The sequence below is a fragment of the Osmia bicornis genome, chromosome 12 (assembly GCF_907164935.1).
Source record: "Osmia bicornis bicornis chromosome 12, iOsmBic2.1, whole genome shotgun sequence".
Taxonomy (NCBI): Eukaryota; Metazoa; Arthropoda; class Insecta; order Hymenoptera; family Megachilidae; genus Osmia; species Osmia bicornis.
Window position 1 is genome coordinate 9,099,838 of NC_060227.1, and position 26,256 is coordinate 9,126,093.

General features: G+C 41.5%; 2 protein-coding genes across 5 annotated transcripts in view; one reads left to right on the top strand and one right to left on the bottom strand.

Moving 5' to 3' along the window:
* LOC114881390 (androgen-induced gene 1 protein-like) overlaps positions 1 to 24,801 on the top strand; it is a 36,652-nt gene extending 11,851 nt beyond the window's left edge. The window contains exons 2-6 of one of the 4 annotated variants that reach the window (XM_046288085.1): positions 10,037 to 10,262; positions 20,340 to 20,477; positions 20,533 to 20,750; positions 20,842 to 21,067; positions 24,155 to 24,801. In XM_046288085.1, the coding sequence (XP_046144041.1) occupies positions 10,122 to 10,262; positions 20,340 to 20,477; positions 20,533 to 20,750; positions 20,842 to 21,052 (708 nt within the window). In that variant the 5' untranslated portion in view covers positions 10,037 to 10,121 and the 3' untranslated portion in view covers positions 21,053 to 21,067; positions 24,155 to 24,801. Of the gene's footprint in view, positions 1 to 10,036; positions 10,263 to 20,339; positions 20,478 to 20,532; positions 20,751 to 20,841; positions 21,068 to 24,154 lie in introns of those variants that run through there. The other 3 variants (XM_046288083.1, XM_046288084.1, XM_046288086.1) reach the window with 3 other exon arrangements.
* Positions 24,802 to 24,835: 34 nt separating this feature from the next.
* LOC114881389 lies at positions 24,836 to 26,253 on the bottom strand. The gene has a single exon (XM_029198164.2). It carries the CDS (start codon positions 25,724 to 25,726, stop codon positions 25,181 to 25,183), a length of 546 nt encoding a protein of 181 aa, XP_029053997.1. The 5' UTR covers positions 25,727 to 26,253; the 3' UTR covers positions 24,836 to 25,180.
* Between the last annotated feature and the right edge of the window lie 3 nt (positions 26,254 to 26,256).

The window sequence follows — 26,256 nt, forward strand, 5'->3', positions numbered from 1 at the left end:
ATCAGGAAGTTGGTTCATTAACTGACCTCCTTGGAGTCACCAGCGTCAACAAATTCTCTCTTCTTCTCGAAACGCTGCGTCGAAAATATGTAGCAATGATAGACTTTCCAACAGGTCAATATACTAATGAACTCTTTCCTCCAAACCATGCGAAATCAGCATTTTCGACTCTAATAAAAAACCCGATTACGGACAATAGACACACAGTCGGCCATACAGTCGCGAGGTGCGCGGTCTCTCTGTCCGAGGAACGTTTAGTATTGCGAAATACGCCGAGCAGAGTTTCGTGAAAATCAACTATCACCCGAAAAGACTCAGTTTTCTCGTTAAAATAAAGACTCAAGTTTTCGAACCATCTACAATTAAAAAAAACTCTTAGTGTAAGGCCATAGTTTCACTCAACAAGAACATTGTCCAACATCCGTACGTCGAGAGGAAGAGAGAGAGAAGGGAGCAATCCATCAAATTAACCATTTACCGTTTCTGTACATCTAAACATCCGGTGAGTCCAGTCAAGATCAGGATTCTCTGTCCTCAGTAATTAAAGGAATCATAATATCTTTTGAATTATATTTTCATACTTGTGTACCAATCAGATTTTTGTAACAATTCATTCTTTTATCAAAATATATAATAGTTATTTATTCAAATTTGATCATAATTTAGTGCGTACTTTTCCAAACCTTGTATCCAACGAGCGAGAGGCTTGTATAAGTCTAGACCGAATCCGAATCCTATATTATCTTTCCTTCACAAAGAAGGTGTTTAAGCGTTGCGTCGGGTCATAACATACCGCAGAGTAGTCACCTACCACTACGCCTGCTCCGCACGTAACAATATCTACTTAACCGTTAAATAGGATACCAAATACATTTCGAAGTTTTCGGAGGCGGCGCAAAATTAGAAACTTTTCCTCTACTAGGAAGATCCTAACTAGGGCATCGGCAACCTACGATAAATGACCCATTTGATAATTTCAAGTAAACAATATTCAACGAGAATCAACATACCCATTGCGAATTAACTATACTGCAGTTCACGAGTGACCGTACTTAACTCGCGCAGCTCACTAGGTCTAGTGACCACTTTACAGCTAGTTTCTTACTTTGCGTTCACATCATTTTTTTTCGAAAAATAATAGGAATTTCATTGTATCGTGAAACTTCCCAATATCATCACCGGTTATCAGTTATCATACGTCATATATTTCTGCCCACTATTTATATGATCGCAAAGTATAATAAGAAGCAAGCTGTAGAAGGGAATAACACACGTTATTAAAAATCTCTCTAGACCTAGTGAGCTGCGCGAGTGAAGTATGGTCCCTCGTGAATTGTAGTATACATGTAGCTACCAACTTCTGATACAATTGTTACAATTACAAATGTTTTCAGCTGGAGCTATAACGTTCCGCTTTTTCTCTTACGACTTATTAATTACCAAGTTTGCCATACCGCAATCAAATCGTTATTGGCAGCATCATTTGTTCGGGTATTTTTAATTCTGCGCCTCCTCCGAAAACTTTGAAATGTATTTGGTATCCTATTTAACGATTAAATAGATATTATTAATAGCTATGGAATATTGGTATAAATGAAATAGAAATTATTTCACACTTTTTAGTGCATTTCGAAGTCGGATTTGTTTTTTGTTAAAAATGATTTTATTTCACACTTTTTAGTGGAACCAGTAGTATTTGTAGGATAGTGTAAGGTGATTTTGGGTTTCTGCTGCTTAGCTAATAACCATAAACCGAAAAAAAATTGACCGAATTTAAATGGTTAATAAACAACAAATTTCATAAATTTTTGCGAGTGGGATCATCATGGATATACAGGGTGTCACGCCGCTACCTCGACAGCCGAAGAGGGATGATTGCTAAGATGATTCTAAACAACTTTTTCCTTTGCCAAAATGTTGGTTCGTTTTCGAGTTATTAACCAAAAACACCGACCAATCTGAGCGCGTACAGCACGCGGGCTCAGGGACTGCAATGTCGGATACGAAAACCGGGCCTGACGTAGGTCGCGAACGAACGGCTCGGCACCCCGTTGGCATAGCACAACAACAAAACTGAACTGGTAGAACATCTTTAGTCGTTTAAAATGAATACGGAACCTAATCTCTTGTCGCCTGTCATAATGTAAAAAAGGAAATTCCAAGCATTCTAAACAACAAATAAAAATGATTGAAATGGAATAATAAATAAACGTTTGAATTGGAGGCTACATTAATGATGAAAAATTTGGAAACAATTTAAATGAACTTTCGCATTCGTTCCTAAACTAACCTGCTACGCTAAAAGCAGATAATTGTCACTGGGAAACGAGGAAACACGTTCGGCAGAACAGCTGTTCTCCAGTGAACTTCCCTCATTTACTGCACTTAGGTATGAATAATAGGCGGGGTGTTTCCTCGTCGAATGTTCAGAATCGACACAGTGACCTAGTGGGAATTATTTGCTTTCAGCGTAGCAGGATAATTTAGAAACGAAAGGGTAAGATTCATTTAAATTGTTTTCAAATTTTCCATCATTAACGTAGCCTCCAACTCAAACTTTTATTAATTATTCCACTTCAGACGTTTTTATTTGTTGTTTAGAATCCTTAGAATTTCCTTTTTTACGTTATGACAGGCGACAAGAGATTAGGTTCCGTATTCATTCTAAACAACGACTAAAAATGTTCTACCAGTTCAGTTTTTTTATTGTGCTATGCCAACGGGGTGCCGAACCGTTCGCTCGCGACCCACGTCTGCCCCGTTTTTGTAGCCGACATTGCAGTCCCTGAGCCCGCGCGGTATGCGCTCGGATTGGTCGGTGTTTTTTGTTAATAACTCGAAAACGAACCAACATTTTGGCAACGGAAAAAGTTGTTTAGAATCATCTTAGCAATCATTCGTCTTCGGCTGTCGAGGTATTGGCGCGACACCCTGTATATCCGTGATGATCCCACTCGCATAAATTTATGAAATTTGTTGTTTGTTAACCATTTAAATTCGGTCAATTTTTTTCGGTTTATGGTTATTAGCTAAGCAACAAAAACCCAAAATCACCTTACATTACACGAGAAATACTACAGGTTCCACTAAAAAGTGTGAAATAAAATAATTTTTAACAAACAACAAATCCGACTTTGAAATGCACTAAAAAGTGTCAAATAATTACTATTTCCTTTATACCAATATTCCATAGCTATTAATAATATCTACTTAAGGAGGTAGACACTGGTAATGCAGCGAGGTGACATTACCGGCAAAAATGGGCCTATTAATGGATTTACGGGAATCGGTTATTTGTTCTTATATGAGAAAACTTGGGGCTGGGTGGGGGCTCATTCGAAAGAGGAAGGTCCAATGCAGAGGGCTCAACCAATGGTTTAACGAGATTGTGTTGATATCTAATAATATGAGTGTCCAAAGTAGAGAAAAAATCGAGAAAATACGCCCGCTGAATCCAAGTACATTTTAGGTAACTATAAGAGTTTTGTATCTAAAATGATTTGTTGAGCCTTATTTATTGAACCTTCCTCTTTCGAATGAGCCCTTATTCAGCTCAAGACCTTCTCATATAAGGACGAAAAGTCGAATCCCGTAAAAGCATTCCTACAGACCAGTTCCGCCATTTTGTGGATAATACAGAGCAAGTCACGTGACAAATTCAGTTCAGCTAGTAGGTATAAGGTGGCGTCTAACTAAGAAGGCTGTCGATTTGGAATCGTAGCCAAAATCAGGCGTTAGCTTGGTTACGTCACTCGACTGTCTCAGCGAAGAGAAGCGAAAAAGGCAACAACGCCCGAACGCTGAGTGACACGCACTATAGTCATGCTGTCCTTCTCTCATTCTGCATGTTGAGATTGTCCCTTTTCGCTAAGATTTGACTGCCGTCCGCCTGGATTTTTCACAGCGCCCCATAACAAACCTCGCCTCATTCAAACTATATCGTGTTTGGTATCATTTTAATCAGAAAAATTTCACCAATGCGCTAGTAAAAATTTCATTTAAAGAAAGTCAAAAATAAAAAAGTTTTATAATTGAATTAGTATTAGTCACACCGACATGTTTTGGCTCTTTCCTTTGATCATTGGACCTCTCGCTCTCTCCTCCACTGTCTGTCCCATTATACGTTCATGCTTGGCTGGCCATCGCATATAATCCGAGATTCGACACCTCGGCTGAATATATGCAACATCTGGGTCCCAATCTTTGTTGCACATATTCAACTTTTACTGTATAGACGCGAGGTCCCTCCATTTATTAGTTCTAATAGTACCATAGTACTTTTTTATGCAGAATGTTTCAAGGAGTTGACACAAGTAAAAAAACAATGCAATTCCATTTAAATAAAAAGTGGATTTGCATTTTTTGAGTGCATCGTTGCATTCACGAAGAAACTGAAATCACAGAAAAATAGACATTATCATCCCATTGAACTTTTACATAAACAGCTTTTTTCTATCTCTTACCAAATTCAAGATATAACCCGCCCCAATTGCATGACGTATCCTGTATACTTTTATTAATTAAGAAACATTTATTTAAAAAAGTTAATAACTTTTTCTAAAAATAATTCTCAGATTGCACGTTCCTTTGGTTCTTCAGAGTAGGCATATATTTTTCAGCAACGAGGAGTGCTAGGGTGCACTATGTAAAACCCACGCGTTTGGTCAGTCAGAATTTATCGGAGCGGGACAATTCTATCATTTGGGTTGAAAGAAGGATAGCATGATCACCGTACATCTCACTCTAAACGCGCGCCAATGTTTCGCTTTCGTTCTTCAGGCGGACCGTCGCTATGCCTCTGGCGAGATAGGCGTTTGAATGTGTTTGTAAAAATACTTGAGGCGCTGTTGCCTTCCTAGATCGTGTCGCGCACGCTAGCTGAGAATTAAACCTTTCAAGTTCGTAACAAAACACGCAAGTGGCTCCACCAGGCCCAACGAAAATACTACTGTAATACCGACGTCTACCCCCTTGAGGGGTTTACGGGAATACACTTTTCGTCCTTATATGAGAAGATTTGGGGCTGGGTGAGTGCTTATTCGAAAGAGGAAGGTCCAATGCAGGGCGGTCTGGTCATGGTTCAACGAGATTGTGTCGATATTTAATAATATGAGTGTCCAAAGTAGAGGAAGAATCGACAGAATACATCCGCAGATTCCAAGTATTTTTTAGGTCACTAAAACAGTTCTGTGACTCAAACGGTGACCAGACCGCCCTGCATTGAACCTTCCTCTTTCGAATGAACCCTTATTTAGATCAAGATCTTCTCATATAAGGACGAAAAGTGTATTCCCGTAAAAGCATTCCCAAAGACGAGTTCCGCCATTATCTGGATACTACAGAGCAAGTTACGTGACAAATTTAGTTCAGCTAGTAGTTATAAGGTGGCGTCTAAGTAGAAAGGCTGCCGATCTGGAATCGTAGCCAGAATCAAGCGTCAGCTTGATTACGTCATTCGAACTGTGCTGCGAAGGCAAGCGAAAAAGGCAACAACGCACGAACGCTGAGTGAGACGCACTACAGTCATGCTGTCCTTCTCTCATTCTGCATGTTGAGATTGTCCCTTTTCTCTAAGATTTGACTGCCGTCCGCCTGGATTTTTCACAGCGCCCCATAACAAACCTCGCCTCATTCAAACTATATCGTGTTTGGTATCATTTTAATCAGAGAAATTTCACCAATGCGCTAGTAAAAATTTCGGTTAAAAAAAGTCAAAAATAAAAAAGTTTTATAATTGAATTAGTATTGGTCACACCGATATGTTTCGGCTCTTTTCTTTGATCATTGGACCTCTCGCTCTCTCCTCCACTGTCTGTCCCTTTCTACGTTCACGCTTGGCTGGCTATTGCATAAAATCCGAGATTCGACACCTCTGCTGAATATATGAATTGTTGCACATATTCAACTTTTACTGTACAGACGCGAGGTCCCTCCATTTATTTGTTCTAATAGTACCATATTACTTTTTTATGCAGAATGTTTCAAGGAGTTGACACAAGTAAAAAAAAATGCAATTCTACTTACATAAAAAATGGATTTGCATTTTTTGAGTGGATCGTTGCATTCACGAAGAAAATGAAATCACAGAAAAATATACATTATCATACCATTGAACTTTTACATAAACAGCTTTTTCCTATCTCTTACCAAATTCAAGATATAACCCGTCCCAATTGCATGACGTATCCTGTATACTTTTATTAATTAAGAAATATTTATTTAAAAAAGTTAATAACTTTTTCTCAAAATGATTCTCAGATTGCACGTTCCTTCGGTTTTACAGAGCAGGCATATATTTTTCAGCAGCGAGGAGTGCTACGGTGTGCTATGTAAAATCCACGCGTTTGGTCAGTCAGAATTTATCGGAGCGGGACAATTCTATCATTTGGGTTGAAAGAAGGATAGCATGATCACCGTACATCTCACTCTAAACACGCGCCAATGTTTCGCTTTCGTTCTTCAGGCGTATCGTCGCGATGCCTCTGGCGAGATGAGCGTTTGAATGTGTTTGTAAAAATACTTGAGGCGCTGTTGCCTTCCTAGATCGTGTTGCGCGCACGCTAGCTGAGAATTAAACCTTTCAAGTTCGTACCAGATCACGCAAGTGACTCCACCAGGCCCAACGAAAAAACTGCTGTAATACCGACGTCCCGAATCGGTGACGTCACGTACTGTGTCTACCCCCTTAAACTGTATTGTATTACTATGGTTGGCGACGATAGTTTCAAGGAGGGTCACGTAAAGTATTGTAAAGAAGGAAACAGAAATGACCTTTCCTCGTGTACCTCGCATGAGAAATCCTCGGAACCCCGAAAGGCATGATAAATTTAAAATTTTCCGCTGGGGCGTAACACCAACACACGTTTTCACTCTATACGACGGAAGACTTTCTGAATTGCTTAGGACGACTGACTCGGACAATTTTCAAAACGAAACTAAACTCAGAATTCAACAGTGCATAGCAAACCAGAGAATTTCAAGATATTTATTGTTTCTTTTGTAACGACCCAACGATAGGTACGTCACTGCACCGACGTATAGGGAGAGCGGTTTCCTTAGAAGGCGACTCGTATTAATGTATCAGGGATTATAGGTTCGCGTGGTGTGCGGTTGAGGAGTAAAATCCAAACATTAATGTGCTAGACTAATAGTAGTTTATTCAAATAGGTAAGTGAATGTTAATTGAATTTGATAGATTTGAGTATAATATAAAATAATAATGGTAACGTAGATAGTACAATAAGTGCGGGCTAGAATATGGAATACAATGAGAAATTCTAATAAGTACGCCCTAGATAATGAAATACAGTAGAAAGTATATGATTAGTAATTAGTATATATAAAATTAGAATTAGTATTTAGTAATTAGTAATTAATAATTAATATCGCGGCTTAACCTTCGGATACAGCCAACACTCTGTACAATTGCCAATTACGCTAAGTACTGGAAACTATACTCCAGTGGCTTGTACGGTACCCTCAGACACGAGCGGACTTTGCCTACAGGTCGCAATCGGTTTCTGGACTGGCCAGAGCTGTGTTAAATACAGGCAGTTTCAAGGAGCTCCGCTCCTCGCTAGCTCTTTATACTTAAGTATGGCTTAGTAGAAACACCTGAATAACACGTTGCGTACCATGAGTAGGGTGTCCACAGATCCGAAGTCTCGCACGTCACCACCGGAAGAGAAGGATAAAGCTATTCTCGCGCTCTATAGTTGCCTAAGCAATTCAGCGCAAGCTTTCCTCTACTTCCAGAGTGTTGTCTGTTCTTGACCCGAGTCAGAGAAGATCTGCTCTGATACCGTGTGGAACGCCTCTGTTTATAGTCAGATTCTGCTGACTTGGCGCTTTTTTTCATTATAGGGTTCCTCTAGATTTCTGGAATTCCCCATCACGTGACGGCCGAGAACCCCTGCTCCTTAATTTACGCGGCCTCCCTACTCTAGGTTCTCACCCCACCGCGAGATCATCGGGGTTACGCTGGCGCACACGTGGTCGCTAGTCGATAATTTATCGATATTCTGTTTTATCGGCCTACTTACCGACTCTACGCTTATCGACTCATTTAATAGACTGAGTTATCGATAAATGAAAATTGTTTATTACAAATCATATGATACAAATTAAACTGAATACTGAATATTAATAACGAAAATTAAATAAAACATTTTGTACGAAACTAAAATATAAAAATTGATTATAAAAATAAAAATGAAACGAAAAAGGTGCTGCGTCTTCTTAGCGGGTCGTTACAGTTTGATTGTATCGAGTGTTCGAAAGAAACGTCAAGTGGTGTTTATATTTCGAAAGGGCGCTAACGCCAAGCGCTCTTACTCCCCCATCACCGCTAGGCCTGAGAAAATCGTATTACACTATCATTTCGAAAAGGCTTTCAATAGTATACTGAATTTCCAAGAAACCTTCTTATAATTTTCTTGACAATCATAGCGTAGAAAATTATATTTCCATGATAAATAAACTTCCATATTTTTAAATTCGTTTACTGCAGGTAATTCTTTATCTTATACATTTTATTCTTTCTATATCATAAACAAATTTCAAAATTGTCTTCAATCGAGTGTCGATTGATAAAGTCGTAATGATCGTCAATCGATTTTTAAATTTTAAATTAAAGTATTTTATCATTTTATTGTTGGTATCTAACAATAATGATGAATAACAACAATAGAGAAATAATAATTTTGAAATAATAATAATAGCAAAAAAAAATCAAACATTATAGATATTGGGACCCTTTTGGGGGTTCACTCTATACTTTATTCACTACAAAAATTATACTTGTTATAATCGCAATTTAATCTCGATTACTTGTTTGGCGCCAGCTAGGTTTCGTGGCTACTAAAGAATAGGAACGTCGATTTGGGAGTTCACAGGGGACGGGTTTCGTGGTACTTCCTGGACGTCCGTACAATACTTCGCGGGGGAGTACGCGAGGAGGATTGTCGGAGAAAGGTAGATCTCAGGGTTGGGAAGGGTTCTCAGGAAGTTCGTTACGTTACGCGTAGGAGGATGATTGTAGACGGGAATGATAGGGGTCGGACAAGGGGTTTCACAAAAACGTAGAAATACCGAATAACCGGTGCAATACGCGGACGCGAACGCGAAGATACGCGGACGAGAAGATGCCGTTGCCGGAACTCAGAATACAATTTATACTGTAACGTGGTGACACCTGTGCCCCCCCCCCCCCCCCCCCGTTACAATCGCTGCGCTTCTCCCACTCATACTCCCACCTAACGATAACCCGTAACCCTTCCCTCACCGTACCCCTTTCTCCATGCCCACCGGTGTTGGGCCGATGGAGGCGACAGCTCTTTTCCTACCCTCAAAACTCCCTTCCGTGTTCCTTCCTACGCGTAACGTAACGAACCTCCAATGAACCTTCCCAACCTGAGATCTCCCCTCCCATAATAGTCCTCCCAGCGTACTCCCCCGCGATATTGTACGGACGTAAGTGCCACGAGTCCCATCCCCTGTAAAGTACCCACAATTACCCCCTTTCCCTTTCTGATCTCAATTGCCACAGCGAGTGGCTGGCGCCCAACAAGTTGTATTTAAAAGTATAGAGTGCACCCACGAATAACGGGTCACAAATTTGGCGCCCAACGTGGGGCAGGTCGAACGCGGCAAGGTGTTAGAAATTTGCTTCTCAAGCGTGCCAGAAGACAAGTAAACATTTCTCACCCGACACGTACGCCGTTTTCGGCCGAGCCATTACCGTTATTGATACTGAATTTGAGTTATTATCTGTGCCAAATATTATTCTCTTTTGTTGTGTGCTCTCCAAAATTAAAAGTTTTGCTCGCGGTTTGCCGATATCGAGGGCCCAGGCCGTGCCTTTTGCCGACCGTGGGCACTCTATCGAGCCTTTTCCGATTCAAGATTCTTTTTTTCAGCTGCCCCTTTTTTCAGATTTTTGCCGAACACCGCCTCTTGATATTTTTGCATTTGGTTGATATTGTTGTGTCTGAATTTAAACTGCTTCCCCTTTTCGCTGTCCCCCTTTTCTTTTCAGGATCCTCCAAACCCTTTTTGCTTTTCTCTCCCCCGTTTTTTTTGGTATCGTTGCTTCCGTGACACGCGTTTAAAACACTGCGAAAATGGATTCGGAGGAGGCCCGCGTAATGCGAGAGCATTTTTGCGAACTCGACGTGGTGGAGCTGATACAGTTAATGGATCACGCGAGGTTGAATATTCGCGGGAAGTTAGAGGATCTCCGGGACTGGTACGTTCGCGCGGAGGTACGACGCATTTTCGGCCCGGACGCGGCGCCGTGGGACGATGCAGCTGGGGCTTCCGTTCACCCTTTTCACGGCATGAGCGACCCCGACTGCCGATGATTCCCCTCCGCACCCCACCGCCGATCCTCCTTCCCGCCAACCTGACGAGCCCGAGCCCGAAACGGCCGATCCACCGGCTCCAGAAACCTCCCACGGATCCTTTCCCGAAATACGACCCCAACCTCACATCCCCAGTCCCGCTACCTTGACCTCGACCACCACTCCGACCACCACGACTGTTACAGTAACTTCAGTTTCCCGTCCAACTCCCGCTCCACCCTTATTAATTGACCTCAATCAGTCTCCTTCTGTCGGAGATGGTAACCCTTTCGCGCCCGATCCCAGTCTCGGCGAACAATCCACTCCCCTACCTACACCTCCTTCTAACCCTTTTGATAACCCTCCGATGATACCAGAACCCCAATTTCCACCCCGTAACCCTCTCCCCAATCTTTCAAGTACGCGTAATCCATGCTGTAACAATCAAGGAGTAGCTCCGCCACCCCTTAGCAGTACCCACGTTCCACCTCAAGTACCTGAACCACAATACCCTTTGCTCCCACCACGGCCGCTCTCTGCACCGGCTCAGGCTCCAAATCCATTGGATTACACTTACCCCCTTCCACACCCATCCCAACATCCATATTGTCCTCCATCTTTCCCCTCTTTCTCCCAGCTGCCCCCGCGCTTCGCCGAACCTTCCCTCTCCCGAACGAACCCCTATTATCCCTTAGTAAATACCTCCCAATCCTCCCATTTCCCTGCCGCGGGCGAGGGTCTCGCCGCAGAACTTTTTAGAAAGTGGAAAATTTCCTTCTCGGGAGTTCCCGGGGAAGATGGGGAAGAATTCCTTGAGATATTGTCCGATTTCGCCATGGCACAGAACCTTTCCGAACCCGAGATGCTCCGAGCAATCCCCTTTATCCTGACCGACGAGGCGCGAGCGTGGACGCGGGGGCAGGCCCAAACTTGGGCCAATTATGGCGAATTTTTACGCGATTTCCGTCTGTGTTACACTCCTAGTAATTACCAAAATGGGCTAAAAAGAGACTTGACAACCCGCACCCAAGGGGAACGGGAACCCCTTTCCACATACCTCTCTAAATTACAGCTGATATTCCGACGCTTAGAACCTCCCTTGCCCGTATTCGAACAACTGGAGATAGCCATCCGGAACCTACATCCCCGTTATAAGTTAGTCGTTGATTTCCACCCCCCCCTATTCTTTCCACGACCTAACGCGCCTGGGAAGGTGGGTGGAGGAGACCCAGCGAAGCAGCGAGAGTATCGCGGCCCTCCGACGGCGGAGAGCCTCACGATCTCTAGATCGGCGTACGTGCCCCCGCCAGGAGGACCGCGATCAAAACTCGCGGCAGCCGCTGGATACCTCCGAACTTCCTCACAACCCCAATCAACCCCGAAAACCCCTAGAAATGTTCAAAGACCGAACAGCCCTCGAACCTCAACCCCGTTACATCTCCTCCTCCCCTTACGATTACCGAGATTCCCAGTTTAATGTCCCTTCCTATGACACCACCCCCTGCTGGATACAGAGTACCCAAATCCACCTATGCACCGACCACCAACCGCCCTACCTCCTACGCCCAAGCGACTTCCAGTTCCCGACAACCGCCTCCTCGTCCCGCTGCTCCACCCACCCATTCCTCTCTTCCCGGCCAATGTTGGAATTGTGGCCGAACGGGGCATTGGTTCGGCGCTTGCCAGCAACCGAGGAGGAAGTTCTGCTTCCGGTGCGGTAACTTCGACGTGATCGCACCAGAATGCCCGAATTGTTTGTCGGGAAACGCTTACGGAGGTCGGCGGTAAGGGTCGACGCAACCTCCCCGGAAAATCCGATCCAACATCCCGGATCCCGTGTCCTACCACCCCCCAAAAAACCACCTCCAACCGCCCCTATTCCAACTCCAAGGAAATCCCTTTTAGTAGAGTCCCGTACAGAACCCCATTCCGGCGATAATCGCATTTTCCTCCCCTTACAACACGGTAAATACATTTTCCATGCCCTCCAAGACACCGGCGCAACCCATTCTTATGCAGGTCACAAAATCACCCAATTATTTCGACCCCACTTAACCCCTTCCCAAGCCTGCATGATCATAGCCAACAATGTGAAAGAGAGAATTCTTGGAGAAGTCACCGTCGCGATGCAGATCGATGACGAAATCCATAACCTCCCCCTCCGCGCAAACGAGCCACTGGGGTATGAGGTAGTCCTAAGGATGGATTTTATTGCTTGGTTTGGAGTAACCATAGACGGAGATCTAAGGTCGTGGCGGACCCCCAACGGACCTCTTCACCCCTTTTACCCCGCATCCTCACCCCCTTTCCCATGAACCCCGCTTGCGCCGGACTTTCCGAAGCAACTCCCGAGGGAATCTCGGGAGTTCAAACCCTGCTTGACCACCTCATTCCACCCCCACCCTCCACCTTAGGAACCACCCCTCTTGTTACCCATTCCATAGATGTTCAAGGTCACCCTCCTAAATAAGTTGTATTTAAAAGTATAGAGTGCACCCACGAATAACGGGTCACAATACATATAATATAATGGGCTCACCGGTGCTGTACACCACACACAACTCACACTTCGCAGATCGCCACTTAGTTCACTTTAGTTTGTTTATTATTCAAAAATCAATATGAAACATGATAGAATTGCTTATTAATGTTCATTATTATTGAATTCAACAGAGTTCAACAGAGTCGAGATTAGCATGGTTGACCAAATGTCACGTGTCACAATAGTACAAATGAAAGAACAGCGTCGTATACGCACAATTATAATACAAATGCTTGACGTATATAGCTAGCATCAAACAAACGTGAAAGCATGCGAATGACGCGCACTTATGCGTATAGGTTTAAAGAAATAAAACGAACCATATTAATAACGTATTAAAATAAAATATATTTTATTTATGAAATAATAGGATTTTAAAACTATCATAATAAAAGAAGAAATAAATAATAAACAACAAAATTATTTATATTAATAAGGAAAAAGAGTATTAATTAATTATAATAATTGTATGTATTGTTTATTCAATGCCCTTTCGTGATTTTGTGGCGCTTTTGCTAGGAGCGTTCCCGAACCTATAACAAAAATAATTATGTTTCTCTTGCGTACCTATATCAAAATATAAATGTGAAAAAATACCAACGCTTACAAACATATACAAAAATAATACAAATATAAAAAAATAATACAAAAATAATAGAGCTTATTAGCCTATACTTCCATAAAGTTATACCTCTACACATGAAGAATATAAAAATATAAAACTATAAAACTACAAACACTTATCCTACATAACTGCACTCTAGCCATACCATCTATGTAATCTGTTCTCCTATATGTATGCTACCTCTGCTTGTACTTTTCCTAATTTTACCTCCTACCTTATAGAATCGTTTGTCTTGGCTTTCCTCCTTATTCTTATTTTATCAGTCTTGTACTGTACTGCTCCCCACTTGTTCGCTTTCCGATTTTTCTCATTCCTTCCTACTTCCCTCTTTTGTTTTATCCCTTTCTATTCCCCTCTATCACCTGCCTTAATCCCCGTAAGCCAGCTACTTTCTTTCTTTCCTCTACACCCTGTCCTAGCTTGGATCCAGGATGGTAGAAATACTAATAGCTATAGGCTCGGTATAAATCAAACTAAAAATAAAAAATAAAATAAAAGTAAAACAAAACTAAAATAAACAAGAACAAGTGCACCGATAAAAACTAAAATGAACTCCAAAAATGCGGCTCTTATGACAAGGTGAATAGAAAGGCGCAACCAGGGACTAATTTTGTCCCTGTCGGATTGCGTGCCTACCTCAGTCTGACATTTCTAATTGCACTAACGTGAGGACCAGTTTCAAAAGCCCAAAAATATAATAAGTGTCTACTCAGTGCTCAGTGACGTTACAGCTCCTTGGTTAGTGTGCGCGCTGATTCTCAGGGTCTGCTCTACCTAGTATTACAATACTGCAACTGCCTTAAACTTAAATTATCTCTGCTCCTGTATCACACTTCCCTATACATCACTAACCTAATCTGTCTACATGCTTAAGCTTAATTCTTATAACTATAACTTCACTTTTCTCCTTGTTCCTCACTACGCGCGTCCCCAGTTCTCTCTATTCTTTTCTCGTCCCCACTTTGCTCCTTTCTTCTTCTCCTTCTTCTTGCCCCATCCTCATTGCTTTCTCGATCCTGTCTCCCAGGTTCTCCTTCCTCCATGCTCCTTTCTCCTCGCTCCAGATCAGTTCTTCTCCTTCCACCCAGATTCTTCTGTTATTGTAGATCACCCATCTTCCCCTTGCTCTTTCCTGCCTTGCATTTTCCTTGATTAACCACTTAACCTTTCTTTCCTCTTCTGAAAGATCCTCGTCCACCTCGACTCCCCACCTCTCCCAGATTCCGTTTTTCATCCACACCATCTCTTTTTTTCTTTCTTTTTCCTCCAGTTCTGTTATAACTATTCTTCTTCCCACATCCCCTTCTCTTTCTATTGCGGTTTTTATCATTGTTTTCTTCCCCAATTCCTTTCCTAAAATCTTATTGATATTAGAGATTTTTTCCTCCAAATTCCCTCCCTGTACCCCTTTCCATCCCCCTGATTTCTTCTTCCTCTGGATCATTGATCTTCTTTTGTTCTGCCTCCTTTTTCTCTTTTCCATTATCTTTCTCCCCTTTTGCCGGGTTTTCCGTTCTTGCATTGTGCGTTTCTAACCTCCACTCTCTTAACTCCTCTCTTAGCTCTTTTATTTCCTCCCTCAGCTTTTTCATTTCCCACGTCTGTACTTGCTGCGAGTTCATTTCTTTTACCCCTTGTCTCCTTGACGATTTCTCGCTCGGAATGTTATTTCTGTTTTCTCTTCTATTTAGCACGTGGCTCTTACGCGCGACTCTATATCTATTTACTCGCCGCCTGAAGCTTCCTGTTGCCCCAGTATTGCCAACCTATTTTTATTTCCTCTTAGTACCGAGGATTCCTCTTAGCAACCTCCGTTTCTGTCTCCCTCACTAGTTCTTTTCGTCGGTAACGTCGGTGCCTCTTCGTTCTGCATCCGGCAGTTCTCCCTCTCTTCTATCCTTTTCTACCTCTTTCATCCAGGTTTCCCCTTCTCCGTTTTCCCCTAGCAATTCCTGTACTTTTTCTTGCCATCCTTTTTTTCTCTCCTTGTTTGACCCGCACCCTTCCCATACATGCCCCCACGATTCTTGTTCCCACTTGCAATTTCTGTAAATCTTTTTCTCTTCGCTTTCCCAGTATCTTGCTTCTTTTACCTCATTTCCTAATCTGAATCTGGCTACTCTTCTCCATCTTTCTTCCTTCCATCCTTTTTCCAAGTATTTCGGCATTCCTTTGTCCTTGATCACCTTGTACCATTTGTTATATCTCGACGCCAATATCTTGTCCCATCTCTCTTCTTCCTGCAGTCGTAAGTCTGCTTCTTCTATTTCCTCGAAGCTCATTTCCCCTTCCCTCCTTTTTGTTTCCACGTGCCTCAGTTCTATTCCCCTTTCTATGAAAAACTTTATTCTTTCCTTCTCCCACTTATTCTTTGCTACCTCACGTTGCTCTCCTCTTATCATTTCTTCCCAACATTTTCTTGCCACTTCTCCTCCCCTCCCCTCCCACATCCTTCTCTCGAACCCCCATGCTAACTTTCCGGCTCTGACCCTCAGTTTCGATCTTTGCAGTTCTTCTCTCAACATATATCCCGGGGTGCACCAATCCATCCCTAATGTCCACCTCAGAAACCACTCTTGCAGCCCTTCTATTTCTCTCCATTTTCTCCATCCCCATACTTCGGCGCCGTATGCGATTACCGTCCATACTAATCTATCCCATAACCATATTCTCCTCTTCCAGTCTTTTCCAAATCTTCTTTTCCCGATCCCCCACACTTGTCTCATTATTACACTTGCCCTGCTCACTCTATCTTTTACATGTAGTTCACTCCCCCCGTTTCTTCTGAGGGTGTATCTTAGGTATTTGAACGCTTCCACCTCTTCCATTTTCTTTCCCTTCCATATCCAGTCTCTCTTCCTCCATCTTCTTCCTCCTTTTCTGAATCTCATCACCTTTGATTTTTCCCGATTTAGTTCCAGCCTCTTCTTGTCTAGGTACCTCTCCAGTCTCCTTAGCATCGCTGCCATGTCCTCTTTCCTATCTGCCAGCAGCACCACATCGTCTGCGTACACCAGGGTGTATACTTTCCTCTCTCCTAACTTGATCCCTCCCATTTCTCCTTTCTGTATTTCTTCCTCCATATCCGCCGTTAGCAGGTTATATAGAATTGGACTCAGCGGGCACCCTTGCCTTAGTCCTCTTGCCGTCCAGAAAGACTCCGTCATTCCTTCTCTCGTCCTTACCCTGCTTTTGGTTTCCCTCAACACTTCCCTTACCCTTTCTCTCAGCCCTTTCCTTATTCCCCTCTCCCTTAGTGTTTCCATCAGCACTCCTCTGTCCACCGAGTCAAAGGCTGCTTTCAAGTCAACAAAACACGCTACTACTTTCCCTTTTTCTTTCTTTATCTGCTTGTTTACTATGTAGTTCAGTGCGTATATATTGTTCATAGTACCCATCCCTTTCCTAAAGCCCGTTTGATTGTCTGGGAGCATTCCTTTTCCTTCTGCTTCTTTCCTTACTCTCTCCGTCAACACGGCCGCATAGATCTTGTATAGTGTCGGCATCAAGGTTAGGTTAGGTTACTCCCCTGTAGTCGCTGGCTTGATTCCCCTTTCCCTTTTTTGTGATTGGTGCTATTATTCCCTCCTTCCATCCTTCCGGCCAGCCTTCTCCTTTCCAAACTCTGTTGCAGGTTTCCCAGATCCATTCCGACACCTCCTCTCCTCCATACTTCCATACTTCGTTTGGCACTCCATCGCCGCCTACTACTTTCCCGTCCTTTAGTTTTGTCACTGCTTTTCTGATTTCTTCCCTGCTTATTTCTTCCTCCTGTTCCCCCTCCACTTCTTCTTCCTTCTTCCTCTCGCCCCCCAGCATTACCTTTTCCTCGGTTCCCCCTAGTAGTTTCATGAAGTGGTTTTTCCACTCCTCCTCCTTTATGTTCGAGTGTACCTGTCCTCTCTTTTTCCTTTCTTTGTTCACTATTCTCCACATATCTTTGTCCGTTTTGGCTCCCTCGACTTCTTCTATGAACCTCTCGTTTTCTTCTCTTTTTTTATCTTCGCATAATCAATTGTACTCTTTCCTAGCCTTTCTGTAGCTTTCCCCCTCCGTTTTCCCTTTTCTCCAGTCTCTTAGAACTCTTCTGAGTTCTTTTTTGCTCTCCTTGCACTCCTCGTCCCACCATCCCTTTGTTTTGTTCCTCTTGCCCTTCTCTCTTCCTTTTTCCATCCCTCTTTTAAATTGCTCTATCATGCTTTTCACGTCTTCGTCAACTTTACCTTCTCTCTTTTCCCTCCATTTTATTTCTTCTCTAAACTTTCTTCTTCCCTGCTCCGTCCAATTCCCTCTCACTGTTGGTCTTCTTTTCTCACCCACTTCCACCCTCTGCTTGCTTCCGGCTCTCAACTTCACTATCACGGGATGGTGATCTGAGTCAACCCTATCCCCTACTTCCAATCTAACAATTCCTTCCCTCCTTTCTTCCTCCGCTAACATGTAGTCTATCACCGTATCCCCTCTGGCCCCTGTATATGTAAATTCCCCCTCTTCGTCCCCTTCTATGCTCCCATTCACAATCGCCCAGCCCGTCTCCCTTAGGGCTTCTAATAGTTTTCTTCCATCCACGTTGCATTTCTTGTCTTTGGATCTTCTTCTCCCCTCTCCTTCTTCCTCCTCCTCCTTTGCTTGAGTTCCCCCTTCCTCTTCTGTTCTTGCGTTGAAATCGCCACCTATTATTATCCTTCCTTCACCCTCGATTTCTTCCAGCCAGGGCTTCAATTCCTTTATCTTTGCGTCCATGTCTCCATTCACGTATACGCCCACAATCCTCCACTCCTCCTCTCCTCCTTTACATTCTGCCACCATTATCCCCTCGTTTTCTGCTTCTTTTTTGAACCCTCCTTCCTTCCCCAACATTTCTTCTTTTATCCCCATTATGATCCCTCCCATTGCTCTCCCTTTTTTATTCTTTCTTCTTGCCAGTTGTGCTTCCCACCTGTATCCTTTTGGGAGCTTGCCTCTTATATTTTCCCAGCCCCTCTCCTCCAACCATGTCTCTATGAGCACCACCGCCTCCCATTTCTTTATTGTCTCCCAGAAGTCTTCATCTTTATTTCTTACCCCGGCACAGTTCCAAAATCCTACTATCCATATTCCTTCTTCCTCCTCTTTTTTGCTTCTCTTCCCTTCTACCCTACCCCTTTCTCTTTCGGATGCTACTCCTCTCGGCGCTTGCCCTTTCCTTTTTTCATCGTACACTTCCTCCTCTGTGCCCCCTTTCTTTATTCTTTTCTTTTGCTTGCGGACCCCTTCCATTCTTTCTTCGGCTCCTATATCCCTTGCTCCTCTTCCCCCTTCCTTTGTCCTCCTTCTTGGGAGTTCTTCCACTCCCTCCCCTCCCAATCCGCCAGGACTCCCTTTTCTTCGTCCCATCTCCACCATTTTCCTTCTATTCATATTTTCCCGTGTCCTACCCACGCATATTTTCCTTTCTCTCTTTCTTCTCTTCCAATTTTGCTTAGGATCCACTGTGTTTTTCTCTCCACCCACGTTAGGTCGTCTTCTATTCTCTCTTCTCGCCCTTTTAGCGCCGTTTTATTTTCCATTATTTTCCTTTTTAGATCGTTCGATTTTATTTTTAACAATATTATGTTGACTTCTTCTCCTCTTTCTGCCGCGCCTACCTCTTTTGCTTCTTCTATTGCGTTCTCCATCCCGATTATCTTTAGAATCTCCTCCGCCTTCTCCTTCACCTTCTCTCTTCTCACTTTCGTGCCTCTGATTATTATATTTTTCTTCCTCTCCTCTCTCTCTTTCTTCTCCCATTTCTTTTCTAGTTCACTGATCTTCTTACTGACCATCTCACCTCCTATCCCTTCTTTTCTTTTCTCTATAGCCTCCTGCACCGTTTTGTGCACTTTCTGTTCTATTTCATTCCATCTTGCCCCATCTTTTCCTTTCTTTTCTAATTCCTCAATCTTCTTTGTCAACATTTCTATCTTCCCTTCCATTTCTCTTTTTTGTTCCTCCCATATGGTCTCTCTTCTCTTCGTATCTTCTTTTAGCTTCTCCATTTCTTCTCTTACTTAGTTTCCCAGGGCCCTCATATTTTCCTCCACCCTTCCCATCCTCCCTCCTAGATCTTTTCCTAGATCTTTTATTAACTCCTTTATTTCCACTACTCCTCCTTCGCCTTCTCTTCTTTCTTTTTTCTTCTCTGGCGACTTCCCCGTCATGCTACTTTCTTTAAACATCCATCTGCTTGTTTGTCTCCCCTCCTCCTCCTCTTTCCCTTTCAGGGGTCCCTCTTCGATTCCTTCCTCTCTTTTCCTTTTCCACATTTCCTCTAAGTTTGACATACTTCCCAGGCTCTGCTTTCTTTCCCTTCTCAGGACCTCTATATTGGGGGACCTGCCTCTTTTTACCCCTTCATCCAGTTTCCCGGCTTCCTCCCTTGCCTCCCCTTCTTTCTTTTCCCTCGCCTCATCCTACATTCTCTGTGTTCTCGTCCTCTTCTCTGCTCCTTCTTCTTCTTTACCGGCCATTCCTCTGTTCCTGTGGCCACCGCTCTCTCTCCCCAGGTGTCGCTCTTTTCGGCCTCTCCTCTCTGCTTGCCGCTCTTTTCTATCCCTTCTGGATTCTAACCTCCAAACACTGTACTTACTTAGCGACGAGTTTCCTCCCCTTTCGCGCAAAATTGTTTTCTCCCTACACCCTCATTCTATCCTTCCCCTTCCCGCTCGCACCTCCTGCTACCTTTGCGCTTTGTTTCTTCGCTTTTATAGCTTTCTCACTCTTTATTCGCTTCGCTTAGCTAGGCTCACGTTCGCACACGACCGTTGCCACAACGGGACTCTAATTAATTATAATAATTATTTATTTATTTCAGATCATTCAAGCAGTATTTTTCTTTATATGCGTACTGAACGATTGGTTCGGTACAAACACCATCAGTGCCAAGAAGCCACCGTTCATACGTAAATTAAAAGACGATGTACACGCAGTTCTTGGTTTCCCAGTCGCGATGGTAAAAAATATGAAAATTTAACATTTGTCAGTTTTTCATAATTTTTTTTTTACAGTTCGTTGCGACAATTTTCTGGTCTACGTACGCCATCGACCGTGAACTGATATTTCCAAAAGCTTTTGATCCTTATGTTCCATGGTGGTTGAATCATTTAATGCACACAGCGATTGTGGTCTCCATTTTAATAGAGGTGATTATAGCACCGAGAAAATATCCAAAACGATTAAAGGGTATCCTAGGTAACCAAGTATTTATGCTATCTTATTTAATATGGTACGTCACGAATTTATTGATATAATTTACAAACCAGACATTTAATTATACAAAGTATTTCGATTCACTATAATTTAACAAATTTTTTCAGGATGCTTATAATATTCCATAAAAGCGGTGTTTGGGTATACTCCATATTTCATGTGTTGAAATTGCCTACGCGAACCCTGTTCTTTATTACAATGTTGGCGTACAGCATGGTACTTTATGTGATCGGAGAATTATTGGACAACTTTATCTGGGGTAACGAATACATTAAACACCAAAAATCTCACGCCAAAGGCTGGTTCAGACACGGCTAGTAATTTAGTCGAGTGGTGAGTAGTTTAGTGTATGGACACTACATTTTAGTCGAGTAGTTTAGTAAAACGATTTAACCGAGTAGATCCATTTCATTGGATTTTTCTGGTCGAGTAGGCTTCCTCCACCACTAACTAGGCTTGTCCCACCACTAACTAGGCTTCCGAATAAACCTGTCCGGACGCATTTCTTTAGTCAAGCGATATATTTTGTACTCTCGATTTCCAAAGCTCAACTGTACTAGTCCGGACACTTTTATATGCGCTAAACGGTTTAGTAAATACCTACTCCCCACTCGACTAAATTACTAGCCGTGTCTGAACCAGCCTCGCCCGAGGGTTAGCTGCCGAGTTCGATCTTTACTCTCCTCCCTCCATTAAGGTGGCGGTGAATAAAAAAGGGGACGAAAAGATTTTTACCTTCCCAATCCTTAACCCCGTCCGTTACGAACGTTACAGCATGCATGCGTGTCATCCGTTGAATTACATCATTTAGAGAGTCTAGTAATATTGGTGCATGCAGAAAAGCAACGCATTTATTTCTTTCTAAAGCTTCGTACAGACCTGAACATTACGCCGAACAACAAACAGAACAACGAACCGAACGGCAAACGATACACTAGTGTGGACTGAACGCGTTTGCAAACGGATTTGCAAATCCTTGTCGTTCGGGAAATGGTTTGTGGCGTTTGCATCACTTGTCGGTTTTTTTCTTCGACATCAAAGATAAAATAATTTTTAACAAAAAAAAAATCCGACTTCGAAATGCACTAAAAAGTATAAAATAATTTCTATTTCATTTATATCTGTATTCCACAGCTATTAATACAATCTACTTAATCGTTAAATAGGATACTAAATATATTTCAACCTTTTCGGAGGCGGCGCAAAATTAAAAGTGCCTGACTATACGATCCTGCCAATAACGATTTGATTGCGGTATGGCAAACTTGGTAATTAATAAGTGGTAAGAAAACATATTCGAAACGTTATAGATACGGCAGAAAACATTTGTAATTGTAGCGATTGTACCAGAAGTTAGTAGCACTTCTGATGTACATGTATACTGCATTTCACGAGAGACCATACTGAACTTGCGCAGCTCACTAGGTCTAGGGAGATTTTTAATAACGTGTGAGATTCCCCTGTACAGCTTGCTTCTTAATTTGCGATCATATAAATGGTGGACAGAAATATATTACGTACGATAATTGATAAGGGATGATGATATGGTAAAGATACACGATATAATGAAATTCCTATTATTTTTCAAAGAAAATATTATGTTTAATTTTGCGCCGCCTCCGAAAAGGTTGAAATATATTTAGTATCCTATTTAACTATTAAGTAGATTGTATTAATAGCTGTGGAATACAGATATAAATGAAATAGAAATTATTTTATACTTTTTAGTGCATTTCGAAGTTGGATTTTTTTTTGTTAAAAATTATTTCATTTCACACTTTTTAGTGGAACGAGCAGTATTTGAAGGATACCGTATTAGCAACTAATTGGTAAAGAAACTGACAAAGTTTACTTACAGGGACAACTTTGAAAAATCGCGATCGGTATATTCCTTGGAGGGTAACCCTAAAGAATAGGCTTTTTGTTATAATAACAATAGTTATTAACAATAAGAAGTTACATAAATTTTGGGAAATGGAATCATCGTGGAATGATCTACGAAATGTGAAAACTTTCATCGCAATCGGTGCATTCCTTGAACCAGAATGTATTTTGCAACAATGAAAACCATTCGAAATAAAAAAATGTGAAATGTTTTTATAACGGGACCAATCGGAAGACATATCCTACAAGACGCAAAAGATTTCATTCTGATTGGTCCATCCGTCTTAGAATAATCGGTGAACATACACCGCACGTACATGAAATAGTTCGTTTTTTTGCAATAAAAACCGTTCGAAATGAAAAAATATAGAATGTTTTTTTAACGGGACCAATCGGTAGACATACTTTAGAAAATGCAAAAGGTTTCGTTCCAATTGGTCCATTCGTCTCGGAATAATCGGCGAACAAAGGCAGAATAAATAACAATAGTTTTTCACGAATATCTCGAAAACTAAAGGTTTCCGTTAATTATGCATAATGAAAAAGACGTTCAGAATCATGCCTCCGACAATATATTAAAGGATCATTGAAGTCATTCTATGTTGAGATTAGAAACTTCCCGTTTTTTTGCAATAAAAACCGTTCGGAATAACAAAATGCGAAATGTTTTTATAACGGGACCAATCGGAAGACATATCCTACAAGACGCAAAAGATTTCATTCCGATTGGTCCATTCATCTCGGAGTAATCGGTGAACAAAGCCAGGAAAAAAAAAATATATACTGATCGAATTGAGTATCCTCCTCCTTTTCGAAGTCGGATAAAAATGAACGCGAATGCGTTTGCAGGTTTGTCCGTTTGTTGTTCAGATCGTCGAAATCAAAAAAGGCCGTTCGCCGCTCTGTTTGCCGTTCGGTTCGTTGTTCTCTTTGTTTTTCAAGTCTGTACAAAGCTTAACACGTTGGCTACGGAAACAATCCCGGAACAAACTTTACGCGCTAAACGCGTGAGCCGTAGCGAACGTGTTAACCGAAAAGCTCAAGAACAATACGGTCATTCATTTCTTCACCGGAATACGTTACAGAGCTGAAGCATGTAAATGATTTCTCGTATAGCTTGTGCGTTTCGTGTGCAATGTAAAAAGAGAAGACTAATCATTTGTAACGACATACACTACACGTACTGCAGTGCCTGATGTAAATTAAGCGTATAAAAAACACTAGCAACACACATACGTGCAAACAATAAAACGATTATTGTATTATGTTTTATTTTATACGTTTGGTAACTTTGGTTATTTTCGGTTAATGTCATCGAATAAATAAAAAATGACAAAATATGAAAAGAAAAAAGCTACACGCGGTGCATGTAGATAAGAATGTAAATGTACGTACGTACTGTAGTTTACACGTATCGAATATATGTATATGTATTGTTCCGCGTTTTGAAGGTGTGTATTATTACACACGTATACACATAATTTGTACACACTTTTTCTTGGAACTAAAATTCGACTGTATTTGTATCGAGTGTAGGAAAAACATACGTAACCGAGAATATCGGCCCGGATTTGAAAGCATAACAATATGGCGAGTGGAACAAGAGGATCGTGCTTTTGAGGGACAGATTGAACAAAGATATCGTTAATTGTACCTGCTCATCGTTTCAAAGAAGACACAAAGCCAAATGTCGCAGCTAGGAATGCCCCCAACATTTGTATTAGATCATTTCCTTGCTAGGAAAATGAAATTCGACTTCTTTCCTTTTTTGTATGAAATACAAAAATAAGATGTTTAATCGACAAGGAACACAGGGTTTCGTAACACTTCATTTGTTTTTCTACCATTATTTTAGAACAGTTATTTTAAAAATTGTTTAAAAAAAAAGGAAAAGAAACCGAAAGAAAGAAAAAATGCGTTTTATGTACTCGGTATCAATGTAGATTATGTAGATACATTGAACTTGATTTGCATACTATGTTTAAAATACAAATTAATTGAGTAGCTGTCGAAAAGTCTGTGGTAAATGATAAGATAAAATTGAAATTCTAAAATGTAGTTACGCACATATGTGTAAAAATTAGTTGTGTGTACTCTAAGTACAATAGGGTATATATTTTACAAATACTGTAACCAACAGAGCAATATTAAAAATAGATTTAAATTGTACTGTAGAAAAAGAAATTATGTTTATAATACATTTATACATACTTCTAGTATCGTAAATTGAATTATTTTTTACGATAATGAAATTTTACCGCAGTTTCACTGATAATAAAAAGTGTAAAAGTAAACAATATGCATTGTTAAACCCAAGTTACTTTGAAATACTATATACAATCAAATGTCATACTATTAAATGTATACGTACTTAAACACGACGAATTAAGTATAATTTTGGCACTATTACATTGTCATACAATGCCGGTTTCTTTTTTCAAGAAACACCATCTTTAAGCAAGGATAATTAAAGGATCCTTAAATTTACTTTGTTGCAGTCACGTCTTCAAAGTATAAATTCTAACCTTACAGTTATGTAGCGATGTTTTTGTTCTTATTCAGTTACGGTGAAATTTTCGTACCCTTTGGACTGCAATGTTGACTGTTAATAATTTCGTGTATGCTTTGTTTCGACTCTTCCACCTCCAGAATGTCCAATGATAAAGAAGTTTGCGTTGCCATTTCTCGGGCATTAGTATTTTGTCCTTCAGACTGCATGAGTCTTGTTAATTCAGGGAAGTAGGATGTAAAATTAGACGCCAGATTGCCTATTCCAGCTTTTCTATACATTTCTTTTGTTTCTGCGTCATTTTTTAATTTTATATCACTAGATTCTTGAAATAGGTGTTTTAAAATAGTTTCATCTTGCAACAGATATTTGCTTCTGCGACCCTCTCTACTCCTTCTATCACTTTCATGACCATCTTTGGAGCTCTTGTTACTGCTTTTACTCTTGCTACGTTCTTGCGGTTCTGCAGGGTCTAGCATTTTTGTTTCCTCCTCTGGTTGACTGTCTTCGCTGTCATTATCTTGATCATCTTTTTCTGCATTACCAACTTCAACATCCACGTCTTTTCCTGACATAACTTGGTGCCGCTTTTCCTCCATCGAACAACTTAGAGTTCAGGGTACATTCATCTAGTCCAGCACTTGCTGATCGTCTCTTCATATTAGGCACTTGGACCAGTGGTACTCTTGAATTAGCACCTATGGTTAATGCCGACAGTATTTGCGCACCGAGCTGACTTTCTTACGAGGTTGTACTACCCCTTCTGAATAGTGGTCCCACTTTTCCGGATCTTGACTTTCCAAAATCTCGTCGTCGCTTTCCGCGACGACCACGTGAGCTACTCGCAACTTTTCGCGTTGTCTTCAGCTCGGCTATTTGAAACGAAATCTGAGAGTCCAAAGAGTTCCTTCTAGATTCTACTGACATTCGACGCACGCTAAAACTGATCTCATAGTCCACAGAGATACCAGAGTAAGTAAATGTAACTGCATTTTTGCAGCACTCGGTCGAAGTTCCATTTTACATTCAGAAATATCCAAATATTTTGTTGTTATTGCACATCTGTAAATAATAGACAAGATGTTGGATGTGTAACTTCTATCAGTAGTATTTCTCACATCATGTAATT